General features: G+C 35.3%; 2 protein-coding genes across 3 annotated transcripts in view; one reads left to right on the forward strand and one right to left on the reverse strand.

Moving 5' to 3' along the window:
• Nucleotides 1–8,709, reverse strand: LOC139685702 (ribitol-5-phosphate xylosyltransferase 1-like). Its single transcript, XM_071582715.1, has 4 exons — nucleotides 7,940–8,709; nucleotides 7,313–7,853; nucleotides 4,781–4,951; nucleotides 1–2,256 (listed from the first exon to the last, which is right to left on the reverse strand). The coding sequence occupies exons 1-4, from the start codon at nucleotides 8,073–8,075 to the stop codon at nucleotides 1,857–1,859; spliced, it is 1,248 nt and encodes a 415-aa protein (XP_071438816.1). The 5' UTR covers nucleotides 8,076–8,709; the 3' UTR covers nucleotides 1–1,856.
• Nucleotides 8,710–8,820: 111 nt separating this feature from the next.
• Nucleotides 8,821–22,287, forward strand: part of LOC139685703 (myophilin-like) — a 32,242-nt gene continuing 18,775 nt past the window's right edge. The window contains exons 1-3 of one of the 2 annotated variants that reach the window (XM_071582717.1): nucleotides 8,821–8,992; nucleotides 9,204–9,280; nucleotides 14,320–14,474. In XM_071582717.1, the coding sequence (XP_071438818.1) occupies nucleotides 14,338–14,474 (137 nt within the window). In that variant the 5' untranslated portion in view covers nucleotides 8,821–8,992; nucleotides 9,204–9,280; nucleotides 14,320–14,337. The remainder of the gene's footprint in view (nucleotides 8,993–9,203; nucleotides 9,281–14,319; nucleotides 14,475–22,287) is intronic. The other variant, XM_071582716.1, reaches the window with a different exon arrangement.

The raw sequence follows: 22,287 nt of genomic DNA on the forward strand, positions 1-22,287 counted from the left end.
TAATACCTGTTGCTATTAAATGAATGCAACATGAAAATTTTATTAACATATATTGAGATTGAGAAAATATTAATAGCTTCACACAACAACATATGGGCACATAGAGTAACAGACTCCAACCATGAGTTTCCTTTAAAGCAACATAAAATTCAAAAGAAATGTCCAATATTAAAATTTCAAGTAAAACAAAAGTATGAAAAAAATGAAGTACCTTGAATACATAAATAAGTCAAACACTACACATTTAAAATATCTTCTCCAAAATACGAATACATGTTGTAAATCCCTTTATGAGAAAATGAATAAATGAACACATTATTAAGGAAAACTTTTCCAGAGAAAGTGAGGTCTATCAAAAAACAGCTTTACTTAAAAAATGAATTTATACCTTGTTCTGGAAAAGATACTTGGGGCTTTTGCTCTGCCTCAACAATGCAAGCCGTATGAAAAGACAGATGGATGTTAAACTCCAAATGTTACATTTTCATGGGCTGAACAAAGTGGAACTGACTCACAGCCTCAGATGAGCAATTACTCCTTTATTTACACATTTAAATTGTTCATACTCTATTCATTTCATTACAGTTTGATTATCTTTTTTCAAAATTTTATAAAATTTCAAGGTTAATATGCATCGTTTTGATTATGATACACTTGGGTTCATGCACAACAACAAAAAATCCATAATTTAAAAAATTATTTGCATGCATGCTAAAAATAGAGTGAAACTTTTAATTTATGCCTATGGATGGACCAGAAAACAATGTAAAATTAAAGTTGGGAGATAAAGAATGTTAAAGTTCATTTTCATCTTTTACTCATTAAATATCACAGGATTTTTTTCAACAAAGAACATAAATACCTCGTTCAATTTATACAACCAGGTGCAATAATTGTAAATAAGTAAGTGTTAACACTGAAAATTTCAAGTACAACCTCTCATACAGGGTTAAGAAACCTATGTGGCTCTCTAAGACTACACATTTATATTAAAAGTAAGTGAAACAGGAACACCATCATTAAGTTTTCAACAGCGCTGGCAATACATTCCATCAAATTTTCCAATCCATTAAGAATTTCATGGAAAGAACAAACATGTTTTACTTTTTCATGGCCATCTTAGCTATTTCACATGTGTACGAGTTTATTTGATTGCCAATGTTTTCATTGAATCAATACTTTGAAAAGTGCTCTTTTCTTCAGAGATAAGGAGTGGAAATATGCATATTCAATTTCCTGGCAAGTATCCTGTATTCAAGTCCACTTTTAACAGAATTTCCAGCCACTAACTGGATTTATTTTCAACTTTTATCCATATTAAAATGAAAAATCTAATTAAAACCAGTCAAGAGGTGTGGTGCTATTTTTGATGATATAAAAAAGTAATCTCTGAAAAAACAATGCTCACACAGTACAGATTATCATGCCAGTAGATAACTTTCGCATGACCTTTCAAATTTGATTAACATACTCCTTAGTAACACACTTAATTGCTAAATCTAACATTGTACGTGATACAATATGATAAACCTAAAGAGAGCACATTTATGAACCAAACCTTGGAAATAATACATATAACAATTCCTGTCATTCACATTGAGAGTCAGTGAGATTTTACATAAACTCTGCATCAAGAAATATAAATTTGTGGTTTATATTGCATTGATTTATATGCAGATAAACATACATCATGAACAATAAGAAGACTCTTTTATATTGGAGGATTAAGTAAAACAGGGTATTTAGATTCGAAGTTTCACTGTCTGTTAATGATCACATAAAATTTCACAAATATGGCAACATTTCAATAATTATCTTTGGCCACGATTTTGTAAATGCAATAATTTCCAGGAACACTAACCAAAGAAAACCTTACTGACTACTCCAATAAGAAAATCCTTCATGGTGTTTTTGAAATGTTTGTACCACAGTATAGTGGTGACTCTTCGTTGAACCTTTTCATCTAAAGTCAGCTGCCTTTCTTCAGACAACAGACCAGGAAGGTCAGACCAGTTTTTGATGTATATTAATGGAGCACCATGATCTTTCAGAAGTCTAAGTGGAGCGACATTAAGATTGTGGTCACAGTTACCAGGGGTCACCACATCTTCTACAACTGGGGTGCTTCCAAGGGACAGTGACTCATAAAGTCGGTAACACTCAGTGTTCTCACCAACAGGGTTCAGAGTGAGATCTGATTTGTGGAGTGCTGATATATACCTCTGTAGAGTGAATTTAGTTTCTAAAGGACTCCACCTGATAAAAAAAGAAGAGATAATTTTACTGCCAAGCTTTGGAATAATTAAAACACAACTTGGAAAGATTTGAAAAACTATTCTATAAAACACATGTTCTTAAATACTTTTCTAATGAGTAACACTAATTGTGGTGATAAAATGCACTGTCAAATAAAAATTCATATCAGTTCAAAAGGTATTTTAATGGGCTTCCTATGAAATAGAGAATCACATCTTTCATCAATTAACTACCCTATGTTAATGAGCTATCGGTGAAATATAAAGTGCATGCATGTACAAGTGGATTAAGTGTCACATGAAATTCTCCTTTCAAATTCCACATGTTCATTACTAATGCATCCACTTTTTTGTTAATTAAATATATTCCTTTGCATGGAAATTTTAAAGAAAATTGTTCATAATAAAAACACCCATCCACCATGAGTTGAATAATATTGAGAATGTATGTACAAAAAATACTCCTTTACACTTATGGAAATATCATGGCCACTAGCAAACACATTTTTTCCATAAGCAAACTACCTAATGCTACCTGCTGGGGGTAACTTCATAATAAATGTGTTGTGTACCACTCTCATCTCCATATACTGGAGGGTTTTGACCCTTACTGAGTGAATTAATAGCTTTTTGATTTTTGAGATACCTAACTTTTTAAATTTCCTAGTTCACAAATGCACTTATATGATTTACTCTTACTTTATCTATTACTTTCTACTTTATCAAGGGAAATGTATTATTTTTCTTGAAAACTCAAAATCCATTATCATTATGGAAATGATTAGAATTTCAATCACAGGAGTGCAAGGTGAAATAATGAATAATGGTTCATCCGCTGGACTATTTATAGCAGCAAACAGAACACAGGCTTTCACTTGGGTTATTTTTCTGGGCATTTTTCATTTGTTAGCATTGAGTATGTTTCTCATTTTTGCAGTAGTGTGTCATTATTTATTGTGAGAACATACATTAACCTTTCCTTCTAAACCTAGATTATTTAAAGGAAATACTCAAGGAGGAAGATAACTTTTAGGATCAGTAGGGTAAAAAAATTAAAGTTTGTGAATCCAATGCTGAAGTGTCCTCATTCTCAAGAGTTGCAATTTAAGTAATTGTTAATACAGAGGCATCACAGTACAATAAGGAAATACACACTGAAAATCAGCAGGGTGAAAAAGTAATGCTCAAGGGTATCACAGAGAAAATTAAATTGAACACAGAAGCCAAAAGGTAATCAAAGGCAAAATAGATTTTGCCTTTGACATCCTTCCAGAAATTCAGCAAGATAGGAAAAATCAATCCATTCAGTATAGTCTTGGAGTTACAGGGTGGCACTGAAATTAAATGGAAAGAAAACCTGTGCTGCATATATCAGAGAAACAAGGCATACCTTAACGTCATGATTGCATAGCATGATGCATAACCTATACTGGGCTGCAAGGTTGAGTGTCGCCTAAATTAGTGAAATGAGTTAAATCCTAATGAAAGATTTGTGAAAATGTATGAAGTGTATCTAATGATTTGGGATGCTTTCCTCAAAAATGTACCCTTGTCCCTAAACTGGATGCTGAACCTGCAAGTAGGCTCCCCTGGAAGATGGCACTCTGAACTCTACGCTTGACTGACAGCTGAATTGAATAGACTAGTTCGCTAGAAAATTATTTTTAAGATTAAATAACTGTTGGTAGAATGTGTGCAAACAACCTAATAATATCAAAAAAAACCAAATGGAAACATTATTCCTTGATTCAGAACATTTAAATATGGACTTGGTGAGACAATATTACTATGTTCCAACGGACACTGAAATTAAAGAACAACCTTATAACATTGTATACTACTCAGTTTCTGACCTAAGGGGGGTTTTCATAAATTAAACTTGACCGAGAATCCTCTTTGAAGTGTAAATTTGACAGCCATTTTGACTGCTATTGATTCTAAGAATGCCATATTGTACTCATTATACCTCCAAAATTTTCCAAGAAACAGTAGTAAAAATGCCTAAGTGACCATAGTTAGATCATTTCTCAATGATTCAACTATGGAAAAATGAATAGAAATCAAAATGAATCACACAAGAATGATTGCTAAAAAGAAATAAAGGTCGGTAAAAAATGAAATGAGGCAAAAGTAGAACCTCTGATTAACTCTAAGTTTAAAGAACGAGGGATGAAAAAGTAACATAGGAAATTTATACAAATAATTTAAGGATGGATAAATTGACTAGGAAAGTGCAGGGCAGAAAAAATAGGGAAGTTGGTCTACTGAGGCCGCCTCCTCTTTCAAAATTTCACAGTTGTAAATTTTTTCTAAGAATCAACTTCGGAAAATTTTCATTGCGATAGAAGTGAACATTTTTCTTATTTCTGGTGATGAAGTATTCATTTTAAAAATTTAAGCTATAATACAACTGCCATTACTATAGTCTTGTTCTATAATTCTAGTTATGATTTATGCAAATGTATGTCATGATGAGTTATGATAATGCAATCCTTCATAAAAAAGTTTTCCTTGTTAATACTTACTTCTGCCTGCCCAATATGAAACATTCATCCTCCAAGTTATTGGTTTTTACAACTTCTAATAAAGTCTCCCTTGATGAGTTTCTGTACACTGTTCCCAGAAAATTGCATAAATATGGTCTAGATGAATGTATGTCGACTTCATCTTCTTGTAAATTGGGAAAGCCACGGTACCTAAGAAGACAGAGAGAAGCAATGCAATTACATCACTGTATAGGGAAAACACAGTTTTAATGAAATGAACACATTCAATATTTCAATGTAATTTAACCATAGCTCACTTGATATCAAGTCATACAATAATACATTAGCATATTTTCAGAGTTGTCCCTGATTCACAAATGAGTTGTTCATGTTATATGCATGGGAAAGCTAGATAATATTAGCATCATTAAATGCTAAGAAAAAAATCATGTTTTCTTCCTGCAGAAAATGCCAGATCATCAGTAATCTGTTCAATAACAGGCTACAGGTGGCTTTTTTTCGATTTGCATATCAAAATATTATAAAACATTGTACACACAACTATCTACCCACAGGTTGATTTTTCTAAGCGGGGATTAGAGATCACCTGTAATCAAGCTCTGTGAAATTTACATGTTTTTTGTGAATGGATCCTTGTTATCACATAAAATTTTACTTTGACTAGAACTGAAGACATTTTTCACAGGAGTCAATAACTGTCCTTACCACACTAAAATGTCACTTGAGGATTATAAATAATTATCTTTTTGTCACACAATGTTTTACTAAGCATATGAAGAAAACCTTAGGTAAAATGATGCTCTGCTTTATGTACGCATATATGTATGCATGTATACATGAGGAAGAACAAAGTATTTTCTTTTCTGATATTAATCGCTTCCACAAAGTGATGCCTAAAACCATTCGATGCTCTGCTTATTGTTTTTGCTCTATCTCTAAGCTACTAAGCATATTGAAAGTCTCTGAAACTAGTCATTTTATGTCAAAATCATGTACAGAAAACTCTTTGTCGATTTACATTTTAAAGGATGTCATTTACATGGAGTAGTACCATTTATAGCTCTTTTTAGAGAAAGTTTAGATGGATTTGCAGTTTTGAAAAATGGAGCCCAGAAGTTTTCCCTGTTGAACCCACTCATGAAAGGATAGTGTAAATCCATTCCAACATTTGACAGCTAGATATGGTTCTAGTTTCAGTCAGATGTAAGTATGTTTCCGGCCAGAGCTTTGCTTCCCTATGGTGGTTTGGATTAAAAAGAGTGAGTATTCAAGCCAACTTTGAAGAACTGCCCAGGTATTTAAAAAAAATGCTTGAAAATATGACTTTGCGGAATAAGTTTTATAAAGAAGGGGATTGGCACATTTTTTTCTCTTTAATTTTAGAAGAAAAACTTGTTGAATCTATATTAATGAATTCCCTAAAACTGATGGTACACAAATGAATAAATTCTGAATGAATAAGACCTGAAATGGTACAAATATGCTTCCCTATTTACGCTGTCATTATTAGAGCCAATTAGGATCTGAATTCCTCTGAAAAATGATTTAATGGCAAGTAGTGTACATTAACATTCGCAGAAAACAACAAAGTTTTAACAGACTTAATCATTTGCTACTTACAATCAGAAATTGAGTCAAAATTAACAGGGGAGGTAAACACATTGAGTTAGTAGCACTGATTCTATTCAATATAAAATGAAATAATTAACATAAATCTTCCTACTAATTTTCTTTAACGATACCCCTAGGTAATGAACTTAAAATAATTTTCTAGCTGTAACTATTGCATTATATTCCATTTTAATCATTAAAGTGAAAATATTCCATTCAATATGTTGTCTTCTTGAAGTACACCCTACCAATCAGAGTTTCCTCTGGGACCATTAAATTTCAGAAGAGCTATGATTTTGATTGGCTGTTACCAGTGATTTTTTAATATTAGCAAATAGAAGTTTGGTGAATGCTTATGAACAAAGAGTGCATATTGTAGCAATAGAAACTTCACCAATTAAAATATTCCCTATTACTTTAAAGCTAGACATTGGTATAGTTGGTAGATGTTAGTGGTCAAAATTTAATATTAGGGCTTTGGATTTCAAATTACGGCAATGCTGGTGGTTAAAGCTATTCTCTCTTCCACAAGGATGCACAATAAGACGTAAGTGACAATATCCAGGTGCGTAAGAACCTATGAAGGTTTCTTATAACAATACTCCCTCTAGAACACAGTTCTCTAGAAAATATTACTACCTTAATTTCTCGATGCCAGATAATTTTAAAAAGCATCCTTTATTTAAAATACATGTTTACTATACAATAATAAATGTTCCATGGTAACATATGGAGAAAAATTTCAAAATGTATAAATTTCCATTACAAGTGGCCACTCGCTAGCTGCAGAATTAAAAAATTACTGCATAGTTTTTAATAGCAAGCACTAATGATAGAAGCTGTTATGAAGCATCATGAATGTAATTAATTGGTTCAATAAACCAACACCAAATGTAAAGCTAATCTTAAAATTAACAACTCAAATATAAATGAACTTACGTGGCTACCCCTAAGGGCCATTGAAAAAACTCTTGGTTGTCTATTAAAGTACTATCGTACACTAGAAATGCTGCGTTAGCCTTTCCTCCTCTGGATTTCATGTAGGGTAATAACCACAAGTTATCACATTTTTCGTTCCCTAGGACAACTAATATAACTTTTTTAAGGAGACCGTAAGAACTTAGACTTTCTAACCAAATTTTTGCTGCATTAATTTTACTTTCTGATCGCCCATTTATAACTAAAATCAAATATTGTACGTTACGGGGTACGGTACTTGGAACGACTCCTGGTCCTGAACGGAATACAAATGACATATTGCCCATAGAAAGGGATCCGTAGCTATACCAACTATTTCCACTTTCTGTAACTTCACCGCCTAGTATGTGCTTCCATAAATAAATTCCGATCGCAGCTTTGCCCCAGATTTCTACGATTGGAAGGGAGAAATTAGGTTGATTATTTTTCACATTCTTTGGAATGAGAAAAGGATTTACTACGCTACTGGATTCCGGTTTCAGCTTATCCCGTTCTCGGTTACCTGGAAATGGAAAATGTCATTAGATACAGCCGACTTAACTTACAATACAATAATGAATATTTTACATGAAATGAATAAAATCGTACTCTGTAGCTGGACACGGTCGTTATAATACAATTTGAACGCAGCAAAACCTGTCAAAGTTAAATACAGCACTGGAAAAAGTACTAAGGCATTTCTCAAAGAAATAAAAGACTTCTGCTTTACTGGCATGCCTCGCATACAGTTGCTTCCATTAGATTACATATTTAATTCCTCGTAAATTCAGCCTTAAAATGCAGAAATAACACTAATAAGGCACCGGGAACACTCGCACATCAATAACAATACATTGATTCTTTTGTCTGCTGTTCCTAATTAATGTGTCAGGTAGATATTTAGATATCTTTACATCGCCTACATATATGGCCCTGAAATTCAACTACATTGCATGCCCATAAATAGTCATGGCCCCTACGATTACGAAAGTAAACACAATCACATGTCTAACCAAAACTCGGTATTGATGTGACTGGCAGTGATTAAAAAAAACATCTGACTGTTCTAGTACCAACTGATGCCGTTTTCCTCAGACCGCGGGTATCGTTTGTCCGAATGCTTATCATGTTGGGTCACTTAATTGACATAAGTACATGTGACGTGTCTACATGCTTTGTCTGAAAATACTCTACGTTCATGGAAATATTTGCGATGGTTTTTGAGCGCGTAAATGAAATACAGTTCCAGGACTGCAACCATATGTTGACCTATAAAGGCCCATGACTCAGAGGTCAAGAATTTATGACGAAACAAATTTGTTCACTATAAATTCACTTTGAAATGATACGATCTTTTTAATAAACCAGCACGAATTTAATTTGAATGTGATGAAGAAATTGATTCTTTTAAAAGTCCATTAAGAAATGTGTTCATTCTAATACCTTTAATGCCTCGAAAATCTATGAAATCTGATTGGCTTACTGCTTATGCCTTTTATGGACAACAAGCCCCGCCTTGGGAGCGGGACGGGTTATTCAGCTGAATCCCGTAAACGACCACTTGTTGTGAGTGAGAAGTGAGTACGGTGCAATATTCTGGACCAGTTTAATATGGCGTCTCACGGTCCATCCTATGGCCTAAGCAGGGAATGTCAACTGAAGGTAAGTTTTAACCGATGGTCTTAAAGCAGTGAAGTAAATTGGTGTTTTAACTTAATTACAAACTGAAGTGCCGTGAACATAGCGTCTGTAATTGCTGGAAGGATATTTATGTAGTAGCACACTATTTGCTTGTATTTAGAGAAATATTCTTGAGTTGTTTTGAAGTTTTGGTCTGATGAATGTGTAAAACCTGTATAATTCCTAATTGTAGACTGCCGTGAAGGTAGACGCCGCAAAAGACAAGACCGAAATGGCATACAGATAGACAAACTTTCATTTACCCTCTGAGTAAGTTACCATTGCCTTGAAAGTTTAAATGGCAGAGTGGTCTACTGGAAATTTTCCTTAGTCAACTCATCTTCATGAAATATACGTGTTCTTTGAGATTTCCCAGAAGTAAGGCCCACTATGACTTTGAAGGGGTACATGGTGTAAGAAATGGAATTTTAATCGATGTCTCTCGTTAATCTTCCGCTCTATAGGTGAATATGTAACCTCAATAAAATAACTAGTATTCAATGTGGTTATTTCTGTACTCGCGTATATTCCCGTAAACTTAAGGTATATGATGTTAAGAATTTTGTGATGTCATATATATATTTTCGAATATTATATAGCTATCTGATCAATTTTGCCTTCCAGTTTCATTAATCTTCTAAGTAGCGACTTTTGACAGTTTCAGTGCCATCACTTAGTATTTTGTAAGATTATTGGAGTGGAATATATGTGGAGTTATATCCTCTACTTCATTTATTGTCATTACCTGAAGCACAATGTTCTTGTCAATACCATTCACCTAATAAGGAAATGTAAGACAATCATCTCCATTTTTCATGGTCAAAATCTTGAGGAGTCAGGTGATTAGGTAAATGATTATTAAATCATGGTATTTGGGGTTGATTAAAGTTAGCCGGTCATTAGCCACATCTGATAGAGTAAATATTGTCTATCTTGATAGCTTTGAAAGCGTATGTCACTGCTTCCCAAGAGAATTTTAGATGCATTAATATCATACATTTATGGAAATCATTGATAGTGTACCTTGTATTTGATATATGAGCTTGCCAAAACATTTTAGAATAGTTAAATATTGGTTCAGAGATAAAATCACACCGGTTGATATCTGGCAGAAGAATTATTTTTCCATTGGTGCTGATCCTCTACACACTATTTAATAGAACAAAATGGCATATTTTCACGTTTCAATACCATTTATGAGGATTTATGTGGTTGACCAATAGAAATATTTTGCAGGGTAGAGATAAGTTAAGGTGAGAAGATTGTATTTTTAATATTAAGCTAGAGTTGACCACCTGTTTTAACCTACCAACCATCATACTTCCAAACCTAAAGTTCTTCATTTTTGGCTTTACACGTATGTGACTTGCTTTCAGCCTGTAGTGTTTGGATTCTGAATACTACAGCCCAATACCACCTTTCAATGTTAAATATTCGAATAATTATCCATGTATACCAAAAATGGAATGGAACTCAGAAGTATAGTGTAGGCATTATTGCTTTGCCTTTGTTGGTAATTTACAGTTTGAAAAGTTAAATTTTTTGTCTATTCGAAGTCATGTTGAGATAATGTGCTGCAAAAAAATTTCATTCTTCCCACGTTTAGGCAAATTGTGAAGTATCATTGGTGTGTCTACTCAAGTGGATGTGTTCAAAACTTAAAGGGTTTTTAATGTTAGCAACATTTCATAAGATTATTCTTACTGATTTTTTTAGGTTCTCGGAATCGACAGGTGTTGAAGAATAGATTGGTATAAATATGTAACCTCCATTTACTTTGTTGGATTTTGCCTTCTTGGTAAACTAATTGACAATGAAAGGTCCTGCTTTGAACATCCAGTTTACACGTACTCTGCACAGTGTTCCATTCCTGGGTAGACCTATTTTAATATTTCATGCATATTATAAAAATAAACCGTTTTTAATTTATTTTAGGTGATTTAATACCTAGCGCTAATTCTTTCCATCAGCTGTCCTTTTCTTGCCTCTTTTATATTCATACGTGCTCCTTGGTTCCAAACACTCCCACAGCTTTGAATAGTTTTAAATGTTCCACTATTTTAATTAGTTTAAAAAATAATATCAATGCATTGCTGCCATTGTGGAAAGGTATTGCGCATATAAACCACATTTAGATTCTATCTCCACAGATATAACGCCATGTGAAACTTTCATTTGGTTGGTAAGATTTGTTATTATTCAAATTCATAAGTTATTTTTCATAAACTGTTATACATCAATTGGTGAAATGAACTTTTAATAAGAGATACTGGAAGCCATTTCTAGGGCATGATAATTTTGTTTCGGTTAACATTTTTTACCAGTTGTTAAAAACTCTAAATCCATTGCTATAAAAAGAATTAAAATTAATCCAAGAAAATGAAATCCAAAACAAGTTTTATACTTTGACAAAAACTGGTTTTGAAGTACTGTGCCTTTAGCAATTTAGATTTCATAGAACATTGAAGCAGAACTTTCAAAAAAGTTTATAGAAAAAGGAAACTTCATCAGTATTGAAATCCCAAACAGTAGTAATAATTTGAAATTAATCTGATGATAAGAGGATGGATGGGAATTTTAAGGAATTTGGGCAATATTTTCAATCATTGTATTTTGTTAAATTGATTTAGTGAATACTCGTTTCAATAATGTCATTTTTCATAGCAAGTATGTACCTTAAAAATTTTTTATATAATTAATAGGCATAAAAGTTAGGAAACTTAATTTCTCTGGCCTTGTAAAATAACAAATCAAAGGAAAACTCCTATAACTGTAATTAGTTAGCACCACCCGTCCTGCAAAGAAAAATAAATTTGTTGTGATGTTTTGTGGCAAAAGAAATTCCATGTGACCATCTACCACCTCTCAACCAGAATACCTTTCTGTAGTAGTTTGTGTGAGAGTTACTTCCTCACCAGTGACCAACTACAGATGCCCATACTCAACCCAAATGGGATCATTCACAGGGTTATAAAGGATACCTAGGTTTATGAACACACACACCATCAGTGACTGTTTATGGGAATATATTCCGTGCCAGGGTCAACCACAGAGCTAACAAACTCACTCATACAAAAAAAATCAATGTGATATATAAAAAAAACCATAAACACAGTAATCAACCCGAAGGTCGGTTTGGTAGGTGATGGTCGAGTTCACCCAGTACTAAGCCCAATGGCGTGTGAAATTCACACATCAGGGTATGGGGGCCAGTTCCTTTCCCTGTGCCGGTTTTAGTTTCCCAGGAAGACCTGGTACCCGAAAAATCACATAGCTTGGGTGGAGTTGCAGGTGCCCAGAGAGACATTCCCAGGAATCGAACCCGGTACCCTCCGGTCAGTAGTCTAACACTCTACCCCCTGGTCTACCGTGACCCACAATGTTTTTAATGTGATATATATGAAAGGAATTCCATGTTAACAAAACAATGAGGAGGTTTTCAAGAAGGAAGGAGGCTAAGTTACATGTTAAATTGAAGGGCTAAATCTAGATTGGGTAGGAAAGTTTACCTACCTTGGATGTGTTTTGGATCAAAATTGCATTAGTAAAGAACCTTTTACAATGACGAGGTAGTTGTAGAATAATGAGGTCAGAAAATGATGACTGAAAACCTTGAAATGAATTGTGAATTTTTGGAAAAGAGAATCTTTGTCATTGAAACCAAGTTGATAGACATAGATTTGAGGCTTTTGTGTTGTACGAGGGTCATCCGGAAAGTAGTACCCGTTCGTGAAATAAAGACACAAAAGTAAATATTAACAAACATAAAAAATTTTATTTGAAAGAGGATACTTTAAACTACTTCTCAACATAATCTCCAAGCAAATTAAGGCATTTGTCATAACGTGTGACAAGTTTCTGTATTCCTGCTGCATAGTCCTTCGCCGCCAGCTCATTGAGATACGCGAGGGACCCATCTTGCACAAATTTTTGCATAATGCAGATGGTGTTTAACAATTTCATGAACAATTGTTCGAGAAACATTGGGAAAATGCTCACAGATGTCATCAATTGTGACGCGCCGATCGTTCCTCACGAATTCGTCAACTGAGCTCACCAGTTGGTCTGTAATGACAGACGGTCTCCCCGAACGCTCATCGTCGTGTGTGTTCCCCCTCCCCATGTTGAAGTTGCGACACCACCGCCAAACAGACGACTCGTCCATTACATTGTCTCCATACACCTCCTTTAATTGGCGATGAATATCATATGGGCGAACGTTTCTTGCATTGAGGAATTTAATCACTGCCCTCACTTCACAACTGGCGGCGTTCTCAATTTTTTTAAACATTGTAAACAATCACAGAAACAACACAGGCAATGCTAGCGTCACGCAACTTGGCTCAGAGAAGGCAGACAAGCCACTGAAGCTATCTGACCTCGTCCAGCGGCTACTCGCGTCGTCAGCACTTCATGCGGCACGAACGTGTACTACTTTCCGGATGACCCTCGTAGATATGGAGGAAGTAAAATGGTTGGAAAAGGAAATAAGTGATGACCTGATAGGCATGGTGGGGAGGGAGAGAGGATTGTTGGGAGAGATGCTAAGGTGGCAGGAAAAGTGGATGCTGAGCATTTTGATAGGTGGTAGAATTTTGAAGATTGTGATATTAGGGAGAACTTTTGCAATTAGGGAAGGGGTTGGGAAAGGATAGGCATGTTGAATGGAATGAAGGGAGACAGAATTAAATAGCAGATTATAGTAGTTAGGGGTGTAAGGTTGTTGTTGCTAGATGAATCTTCGAAGTGAAGAGAGGTTAAGTCGGTCTCCATCCCAAACCCATCCTAAATGTTAGACTACCAAAAATACGAGTACTATCTATTTTGACTGCTGTATTCTAAATAAATCTTAAACCTCATTAAATATTTAACTGCAACTTCTCTTTGGCTTGTGATATTATAGTTTCAGTATTTACTTCCTTACAAGTGATTTTGGTTAAATCTAGGTGATAATATAACAAAAGATATTTATAAATGGTCTGGTTGTTCCAAACCTAATAGGAACTGCAAAGTATTCTGTATTTAAATCACTGGAATAGCTGCACTCATTAAGTTTTTTTTCAACCTGAATATTTGTTAAATTGATACATGTATTTGCAATAATTCTTAACTCTGCACCTGCTAGCAAAGTCCCTCGGCTCCCTCTTCAACTTCCTATCACTGCATCTGGCACACGTTTCAATGAGAACTCTTTTCTCTAGAGAAAGCAATCTTAGCTATTTTATTAGCCCTTGAAGACTATTCATTTTTTGATGCAATGAAATTTGTAATTTTGCATATTAAATGTAATGTCATTACTATTTTTTCAGTCCCATGCTAAATTCAACATGGAGAGAGCTTTGGAGGCTGTCAAATGGATAGAAGAAATGCTGGGACGTCCTTTGGATATGCCTAAACCTGAATTGCGGATGAGGGACCAGTTTGACTTTGCTTTTGCACTCAAAGATGGTGTAGCCTTATGCCAGTATGTATCACCCTTACTTAACCTGGCATATCATTTATTCACTATTTTACCCATTTGTAAGTGTTTCTTAAAGTTGTCAAGACATGTTGTTTCCTTGGTTATACATTGGAAGGTTATGCTTTAATAGTGCTTAGAATTGGTCTTAAATTTTATATAAGTCATAACGAGTTATTGGCAACAAACACATGCCTACACTTTCTGAAAAACTCTCCTCATTCTCTTATTTCTCATAGGTGTTGTCAAGGTGTCAAGAGGCATCAACTGGCTGTGTATAGCTTAGATAAATATGTTTTTTCACAGTAAGAATATCCTTAATTGAAAGAACTTTTTCCCTACAGCCCTGAGGTCATGAACTAGTAATTTTTTCCGCTGTAATATGCAGCATAGCATTGAAGTTTCTATGAATTGGGAATTCTATAACTGTGTACCTGGAACTAAATGTTTTAGGAATATGGTAACATTATTCCTTGATATGGTTATGAATACACTTAGATTTTCCTGTTGTAATCAAGTGCACATAAAGTCTTCCAGGTAAAAATGTATTGTCTTTTAGATGTACTTCAGCCCTAATCATAGAAGTTTTTTGGCTACAGTTTTGCTTTCAAGAGCCTAGATAGAACCCTTGATGATTCTGACATTAATGCACTTCCACAGAAATTTTCACAATATGGTTCTGAAGACCTATCTCCTAGGGCTACAACTTGGATCCTATCAAGGTAGGAAAATTTCATTGGGAGACTAGATGATTTATTCTTCTTGCTTTGAATGGACTGGTTTTGAAATACTTTTAAAGGTAACCCTATATGCTTTGGATTATGATGATTTAAAATTTATGAATATGATCATGATTTTAGTGGATTAATGCATATATTCTAAATGATAGGAATGGTGAGAAATTTTTTCTGTTGCTAAATTCTAAACACCATAAAATATTTAATATCCTATGTATTACATTAAATGAGAGTTAATTTGTTTGGTGTTTGTTGAACATTTGCCGTTGACATGTTTGATTCCTAATAAAATGTTCAGTTGTACAGTAAAATTCCACAAATGAGTTTTGCAGGGCGTTTTTTTTCATTGGTTACTCAAGTATCATTTTTCAAGTGTTGTTTCCCCAAACCCAAGTTGTTTTTTAGGTTTTTGCAAAAGGCGAAACAATTTTTTTGAGAATCACAATTTTGCAGTCTTGTTTCATCGAGAGCTTGATGTATGCATATTTATAGCACAGATGGCTCCAATTAATGCATATATATGTGTATGAATGTGCTTATATGTGTTTGAATGTGCTTATATGTGTATAAATCAAATGAAGTTGTGAGATAACCTTAGGCAACACACATGTAGATGGACACACAAAAAAAGGACACCCACATGTACTCCGAAATTTTGGTGGCACAAGTACCTTCTGCAGACAGAAGGAACTGAGGAGAAGAAAGAGGAGGGTGATTGATGGAAGGGGTGGGTGGGGAAAGGTTTGGGAGAAGTGGGATTGATATGGAGAGGTTTGGGAAAGAAGGGCGATTGAAATATGAGGTATGTCCAGAAAGTAAGATGATGGTTCTTCTCATTAACATCTTGAACCACATGCAGCTCCCCTTAAATACTTGTTTGTCCCTTGATGATCCTGACATCTTATTAGTGAGGTTGGCAAAAATCTCCTTCCCATTTTCATAAATTATATTCTTGTTAATGGTGTTGCATTACAATTGCTTTTGGGATCAGGATGCTCCAGTGGCTAACATACAGGCTTCCCACCATTAGGGCTCGGGTTTGAATCCCAGAGGCGGTAGAGTTTTTTCAGTGGTATCCTGATCCCTACTTGAGGTACTTCGTGGAGAGCACTTAAAGTGACAAAGTCTTCCGGGCAAATCCTTCCCTCATTGAAGCTACAAATAAGTCCATGTTAACTGTCTTCCTCCCAAATTTTCCTAAAAACTTAGTAAGTTCCTAATGAATGTTGCATATCTGCATGTTCTTATTTGGCTTCAATTCCCTTAATACCCTTTCTATCTTGGCAACGAGTAAACCTAGACCTTAGCTATCCTTATTTAGGTCATGTTCTCTTTATATGTCTTAACTCGATGGTCTAATTTCTTTACAAACAGTTCCTCTATTTATTCCTTCCAAATCTCGTGGATCTTTTCTGGTTTAACTAATATTTTTCCTGACCTATCTTTGATTGTTTGAAAAGAATTTCCCTTTTTACTCCCTGATGGGGTTTTTAAACCTTTGCTGAAGCGCACCAATTTCACCTTGTGTCATAGACCATGCTTCTTTTGCTCTATATGTTACCTACCTCCTTTTGTTATTTATCTCTTTACAATTCCTTCTACTTAACTCTGTATTTGTATTCTTCCATTTTGATTTTCCATGTTTCCAACGAGGTCTGTTCAAAAAGTATCGTGACTTTGTGTTTTTTCAAAAATTATTTATTTATTCATGAATATCTGTTTTGTCCCCTTCAAAGTAATCCCCATTAGATATTATACACTTGTGCCAACTTATTTTCCAATCCTCAAAGCACTTCAAAAATCATTTTTTGTGATCTTGTTCAGCTCATCCTTCGATGCAGTGTTGATCTTGTCAATTGTACCATAGGGTTGTCCTTGCATGGGCCTTTTCAATTTCGGGAATAAGAAACAGTCACTGGGGGCCAGATCTGGAGCCGTGATGCTGCAGCCACCATATTGGTGGTTGTGGCAACACTAGTGTGTGTTTTTGGCCAAATATTCACGCACAAGTAATGATGTGTGAGCAGGGGCATTGTCATGGTGCAAAAGCCAATTTTTGTTCTACAAATCCGGGTGGTTGTGGTGGATTGCTTCACGCAAATTGCACATAACGTTCAGGTAATATTCCTAATTTACTGTTATACCCTGTGGCAAGAACTCATGATGCACCACGCCCCTGCAATTGAAGAAAACTACAAGCAAAACTTTCACATTCGACCGAACTTGGCGTGCTTTTTTCGGTCTTGGCTCATGCTGCAGCTTCAATTGGGATGATTGGGAGTTTCATAACCATAAAGCTATGATTCGTCACCAGTTATGACCCTCTGGAGCAAATTTGGGTCGTCGCGGACAGAGTCCAACACCTCATTAGAAATTTTCATTTCTAATTAATCGACCAAAAACAGCAACACATTAATGTGTTGCTGTTTTTGGTCGAAATTGAGAAATTTTGGCACGAATTTTGTGGCTACCCATGTCTTGCCCAAATCAAATTGCACAAGCCAATCGATATGTTTAGGTCCTCAGCAACTTCTCTGTGATTTGATGATTGGCCAATACTGTTTTCTTCACTTCTTCAATGTTTTCGTCTGTTGTTGACGTGCTCGGGCATCCGGCACGCTCTTTGCCGTTCACAACTTCTCGGCCCCCTTAGCCATTTTATACCACTGATAAATGTTGCGTCGGTCAAAGGTAGCTTCTCCATATGCCACAGTCAACATTCGGAATGCGTCTGCGCACTTAATTTCGTTTTTCATACATAATTTGATACAGTTTCTTTGATCCATTTTTTGGAACAGGCAAAAATCGAAGACAAGCCTACACACGTCCAAGCAAAACAGCTGTGAACAACTAACTGAACATTCAAAAGGTCAAACTTCTTGGCATAAATGAGAGACATAAGTACCAACATAATGCCACAAAAAATCGAAAATCAAATATACGTAACCCGCGAAAATTCAAAATTCACAATACTTTTTGAACAGGCATTGTATGTAATACCCAGCTCCTTTTCCTCAGGTATGATTTTCTGTTCAGCCTGCCGATAGTCCTTCCTTATTGATTCTATTTGTACTTCTACATTCCAACATCATGTTAGCCAACATCAATAGAAAAAAACTGAAGGTTGAAGGGAGGAAATAGGTTGAGGGGGATGATGAGGGAATGTGGTGGGGGAAAGAGGGATTTAGCATATTTTGTTTAGCCCTGGAGGTTATTAAGATTGGAGGGCCAGATGTCTGTGGACTCATGAGTCCGCAGCTCCCCTTCTTGTTGGTACAACTTCCGTGTTGGTAGCAGAATCTGGGATGAATTCTAGGATGGAAAGAGAAACAGTTATCAAAAGGTAAGTCATAGGTAGCAGATTGCTGAGGAATATTGAGGGTGAGCATGAATGCATATTTGGTTGAAAAGCAGTCATAATTATGTTGAGGGAGGGTGAAGTTATTTTTCTTTTTACTTGTCTTTCATTCTTGTTGGACATCCTCACTAACAGCCTTTGCTGTCTTCTGTATTGGAGAATGTACAACTTCACTATCCCTCCACATTAATAATCACTTCTTATTAACAACATTTGCATCACTCTCCATTTCTAAATTCCTGTTTATTCTGCAAATCTGGAAGCAATTTTCTGAGGGCTTCTCGGCTTTACTTCTCGGCCTTGTTGTCAATTATTTAAATTTTAAGAAGGTTATCCTGATTTTATTACCTTTCATTTTAGTAAATATTGCTTATTGCTTGTGAAGATGATTGTTTGTTGTCTATGTGTATTATATTGTCTTAAATAAATAAAAAATGCATGAGTATGAATGAATTAAATGTTTATGTATTAGTTGAAACTAGTTAGTTTGTTAGTGAGTCAGTCAGTCTAGTCTACTAATCATTGAATTTATTGAATATGCTGCATCTTGAAAATTATCAGAAAAAGGGGTTTTCAAAACTTCTTGTAAAGGGAAGTGTTTTAAAAGATATTACTTGAAATTTAGGATTAACTTTACCCATTTGTAATGTTCTGTTGCTCGTTGGGTTCTTTTTAGTTTGTTTCTCACATTTCCATTATCTCCTCTGTTTTAATATGCAGTTGAATCCTGATTATCCATTTTAACTGATGCACAATGTGGCACAGATGATCAATAAACATGCATAACCAAAATATGCAGAAAATATAATTGCGATATAAATGAATATGCAAGGAAACTATTTTTCATTCCGAGTGATTAATTGGAGTTTTTATAGGAATTATAAGGTACTTTTTTTGCTTTTCATCCATTTTATATGGGTGGAGTTATAGACTTACTATAGCACACAACTATCATAAAGTTATTTAAAATGTTTTTTCCTTAGAAAGTTAAACCAATTGCACAGGCAGGAAAAAAACAAAATACTGCCAAGGAACAAATATTAATAAAGGTTAATTGATACAGATCCATATTCGTCTTATGAAACAAACTAATATTGAAAGAATTACCCATGGGAATGAATGTTGTAAGTTTTAAGGAAATCTATGCTAGGGACTTGTGGAGTGGGGCATTTGGAAAGGGAATGCTGAAGGGAGGAAAGACCTTCTTAGGGAATAAATGTCAAGTCAGTATTGTGGGGAAAAGAGATTTTTGGGGAAAAGAAGTTTTTCCAGGAATTGGTTTCTTCAATGTATAGCATCAGGTAGTGAACTAGTGGCTGGAGATGTTAATCAACAAATGCAGAGATAAAGAACATAGAACTGATGGGTACTGGGATTAGGTGGGGAAAGGATTGAGATGTCTTCTTTAGATAGGCCTTCAGGGGGACCTCTTGTCTTGAGGAAAACATTTGGTGTCTTTTTGGAAGATAAGGTGTGGGTCAGTTAGGGTGGCTGCATATTAGGTGGTGTCATTAAGCTGTCTCTTGGCCTCTTAATATATTATATTTCCTATTCCCCTGTTGTGCTAAGTACTACAACAGTTGAGCCTTTATCTGCTGAAATGATGATGATATTGGGATTGTAGTTGAATTTTTAAAGTCAAATGCTTCAGACATGGAAAAAGTTTTCATGGTTTTTAGCAAATTAAGGAAGGACTAGAAATTTTAGATAGGAGGAGGTTGATAAAAATCTCTACTGAATGATTGAGAGGAAAAGGTTTCAGTTGGTGGGAGGATGGGTCTCTAAATTGCTGTATTGCTGGTCTCCTATTGGCATATAGGTGGAGTATTCCAAAAAGCCTTTTAAAAATGGAGGGCATCTGTAAGAATGGTATCATGGTTGATTTTGAGGGTTGGTGAAAAAGAAAGACCTATGCTCAGGAGCAATTTTTCTTTTGAGGTTAAGTGAGTCAAAGGTTTTAAGACTTCATTAGAAGTAATATCAAAGAGATCCATATTTGGTTAAGAGGGAGTGGACAATATTCCATTTGAGGAGTGGGTTTTGGAGGAAAACTGGGAGGTAGAGGCGGTAAGTGGAAAAGCATCACAAGGTTGGGTTTGGATAGGTGTAAGAGAGGAGCAGGGTTGGGGTTTGAGACACACAGTGCCAATGTTAAACCATGGTAAAAATGGGAGTTTTACTGAGAAGAAAACTTGACTGAAGATTTTGTATGTTGACTTTCAAGGAAGGGAAGTGCTCTCTTTAGAATATTTTTGGCATTCGAGAAGAGATGGGGGCACTTAGAGCTATGATTTTGGTGAGGGACCGTAAAGTTGTTTCTTGTGTGCATCCCAGATTGTAGTATTGTTACATTGTTTTGTTCATTGACAGAGCGGCAGACTGGAAAGTGGAAATTGTATACAATATCCATGTGAAATGATGCCCAACAAGATGCATGAGGAGAGAAACTCTTTGAGTGGCAGGTGTATTGCGCTAACTTGAAGGAACATATTTTAATATTATGTAGCCAAATGATGATGAGGTGTTAGTCAGTAATGTTGGGAGAGGCTTAAAGTTGGCGAGGAAAGGTGTGTTGATTGCAAAAGGAAAAGAGAAAAAAGGTGATGGACTGAGACAGTGTTATGAGAACGGAGGATGTAGAAGATTGATTTAATGATTGCAGGTATGAGTAATAAATCTTTATATTCATGCACTTCTTTATGGTGAAAACTTGAGGAACTGGATAATAAACTACAGGAAGAACAGGATTATTAATTGGAGTGAGAAAATTAGTGGTAGGTTCAAGGTTTGTATAAGAAGTATCAGTAATAATTTTTTCATGGCGTCTGCATGAAGTGCTGAATTCAGACTGTCGGTTAAGTGTGCACATTATTGCAGATCAAATTGACATTGATAATAAGACAGTACACTCCATTATCAATGAAAATTTGGCAATGCAAAAGATGTGCCCTAAAGTAGTCCCGAAGGTCTTGACAGACAACCAAAACCAGAGTCAAGTATCTGCTTGGGAAGACCTGCAACAGCATCGCAACAACCCCCTTTCAGTCCTAACTTGGCACCAGCAGAATATTTCCTATTCCCAAGAGTGAAATTCTTCCTCTAATGACAACACTATGGAACCCTAAGTGCTGTAAAATAAGCCTGCATGCATACCATTAAAGACCTTCCAGAACCTGCCAAGCAGGGAGTCTTCGAGTTGTGGAATAGCCGCTGGCAAAAGTGTGTCTACGCTCAAGAGATTTACTTTGAAGAATATTGAGGCATTGTAGCAATATGAAATGAATCAATTTTTCAAAACACCTCCCGATACTTTTTTTACAAACCATGTATGTATATTGCCAATTTTCCTGGGAAATCATGGGTGTGAGAGATTCATTTGGAGGAATGGTCTTTGCCTGCATAGTGGAACTACAGTAGCACAAATACTGCCACTTGAATGTAAAAGAAAGTTAATAGAATTCTGCCAATACAGGTAGATGGGGGTGCTGTATGAGTTGACCATTGAAACATCGGCCAATATGGAACCCGTAACGCGGTGGAAGACGTGAGAAAATTTCATCAAGCAAATATGCCAGGAAAGCATCAGATCTTTTAGTAGATGAATACATACACACCTACCCAGATATACGATTTATGTAGCAATGTTCTTTTTTAATTAATTTGGGTGAGTTAAATTGTCGTTGCAACTGGTAAATATTGCGGAAACAGAATTTGCCTCAAAGTA

This window comes from Hetaerina americana, unplaced genomic scaffold (genome assembly GCF_022747635.1).
Source record: "Hetaerina americana unplaced genomic scaffold, ioHetAmer1.1.p SCAF_12, whole genome shotgun sequence".
NCBI classification, from domain to species: domain Eukaryota; kingdom Metazoa; phylum Arthropoda; class Insecta; order Odonata; family Calopterygidae; genus Hetaerina; species Hetaerina americana.

Bases quoted from the DNA above. Each gene is read 5' to 3' on its own strand.
- LOC139685702 (XM_071582715.1), bottom strand. From the start codon at position 8,075: ATGCGAGGCATGCCAGTAAAGCAGAAGTCTTTTATTTCTTTGAGAAAT. The intron at 4,952-7,312 runs GTAAGTTCATTT...CTGTCTTCTTAG, and splicing joins TGGCCCTTAGGGGTAGCCAC to GTACCGTGGCTTTCCCAATT. The intron at 2,257-4,780 runs GTAAGTATTAAC...TTTTTTTATCAG, and splicing joins TTCATATTGGGCAGGCAGAA to GTGGAGTCCTTTAGAAACTA.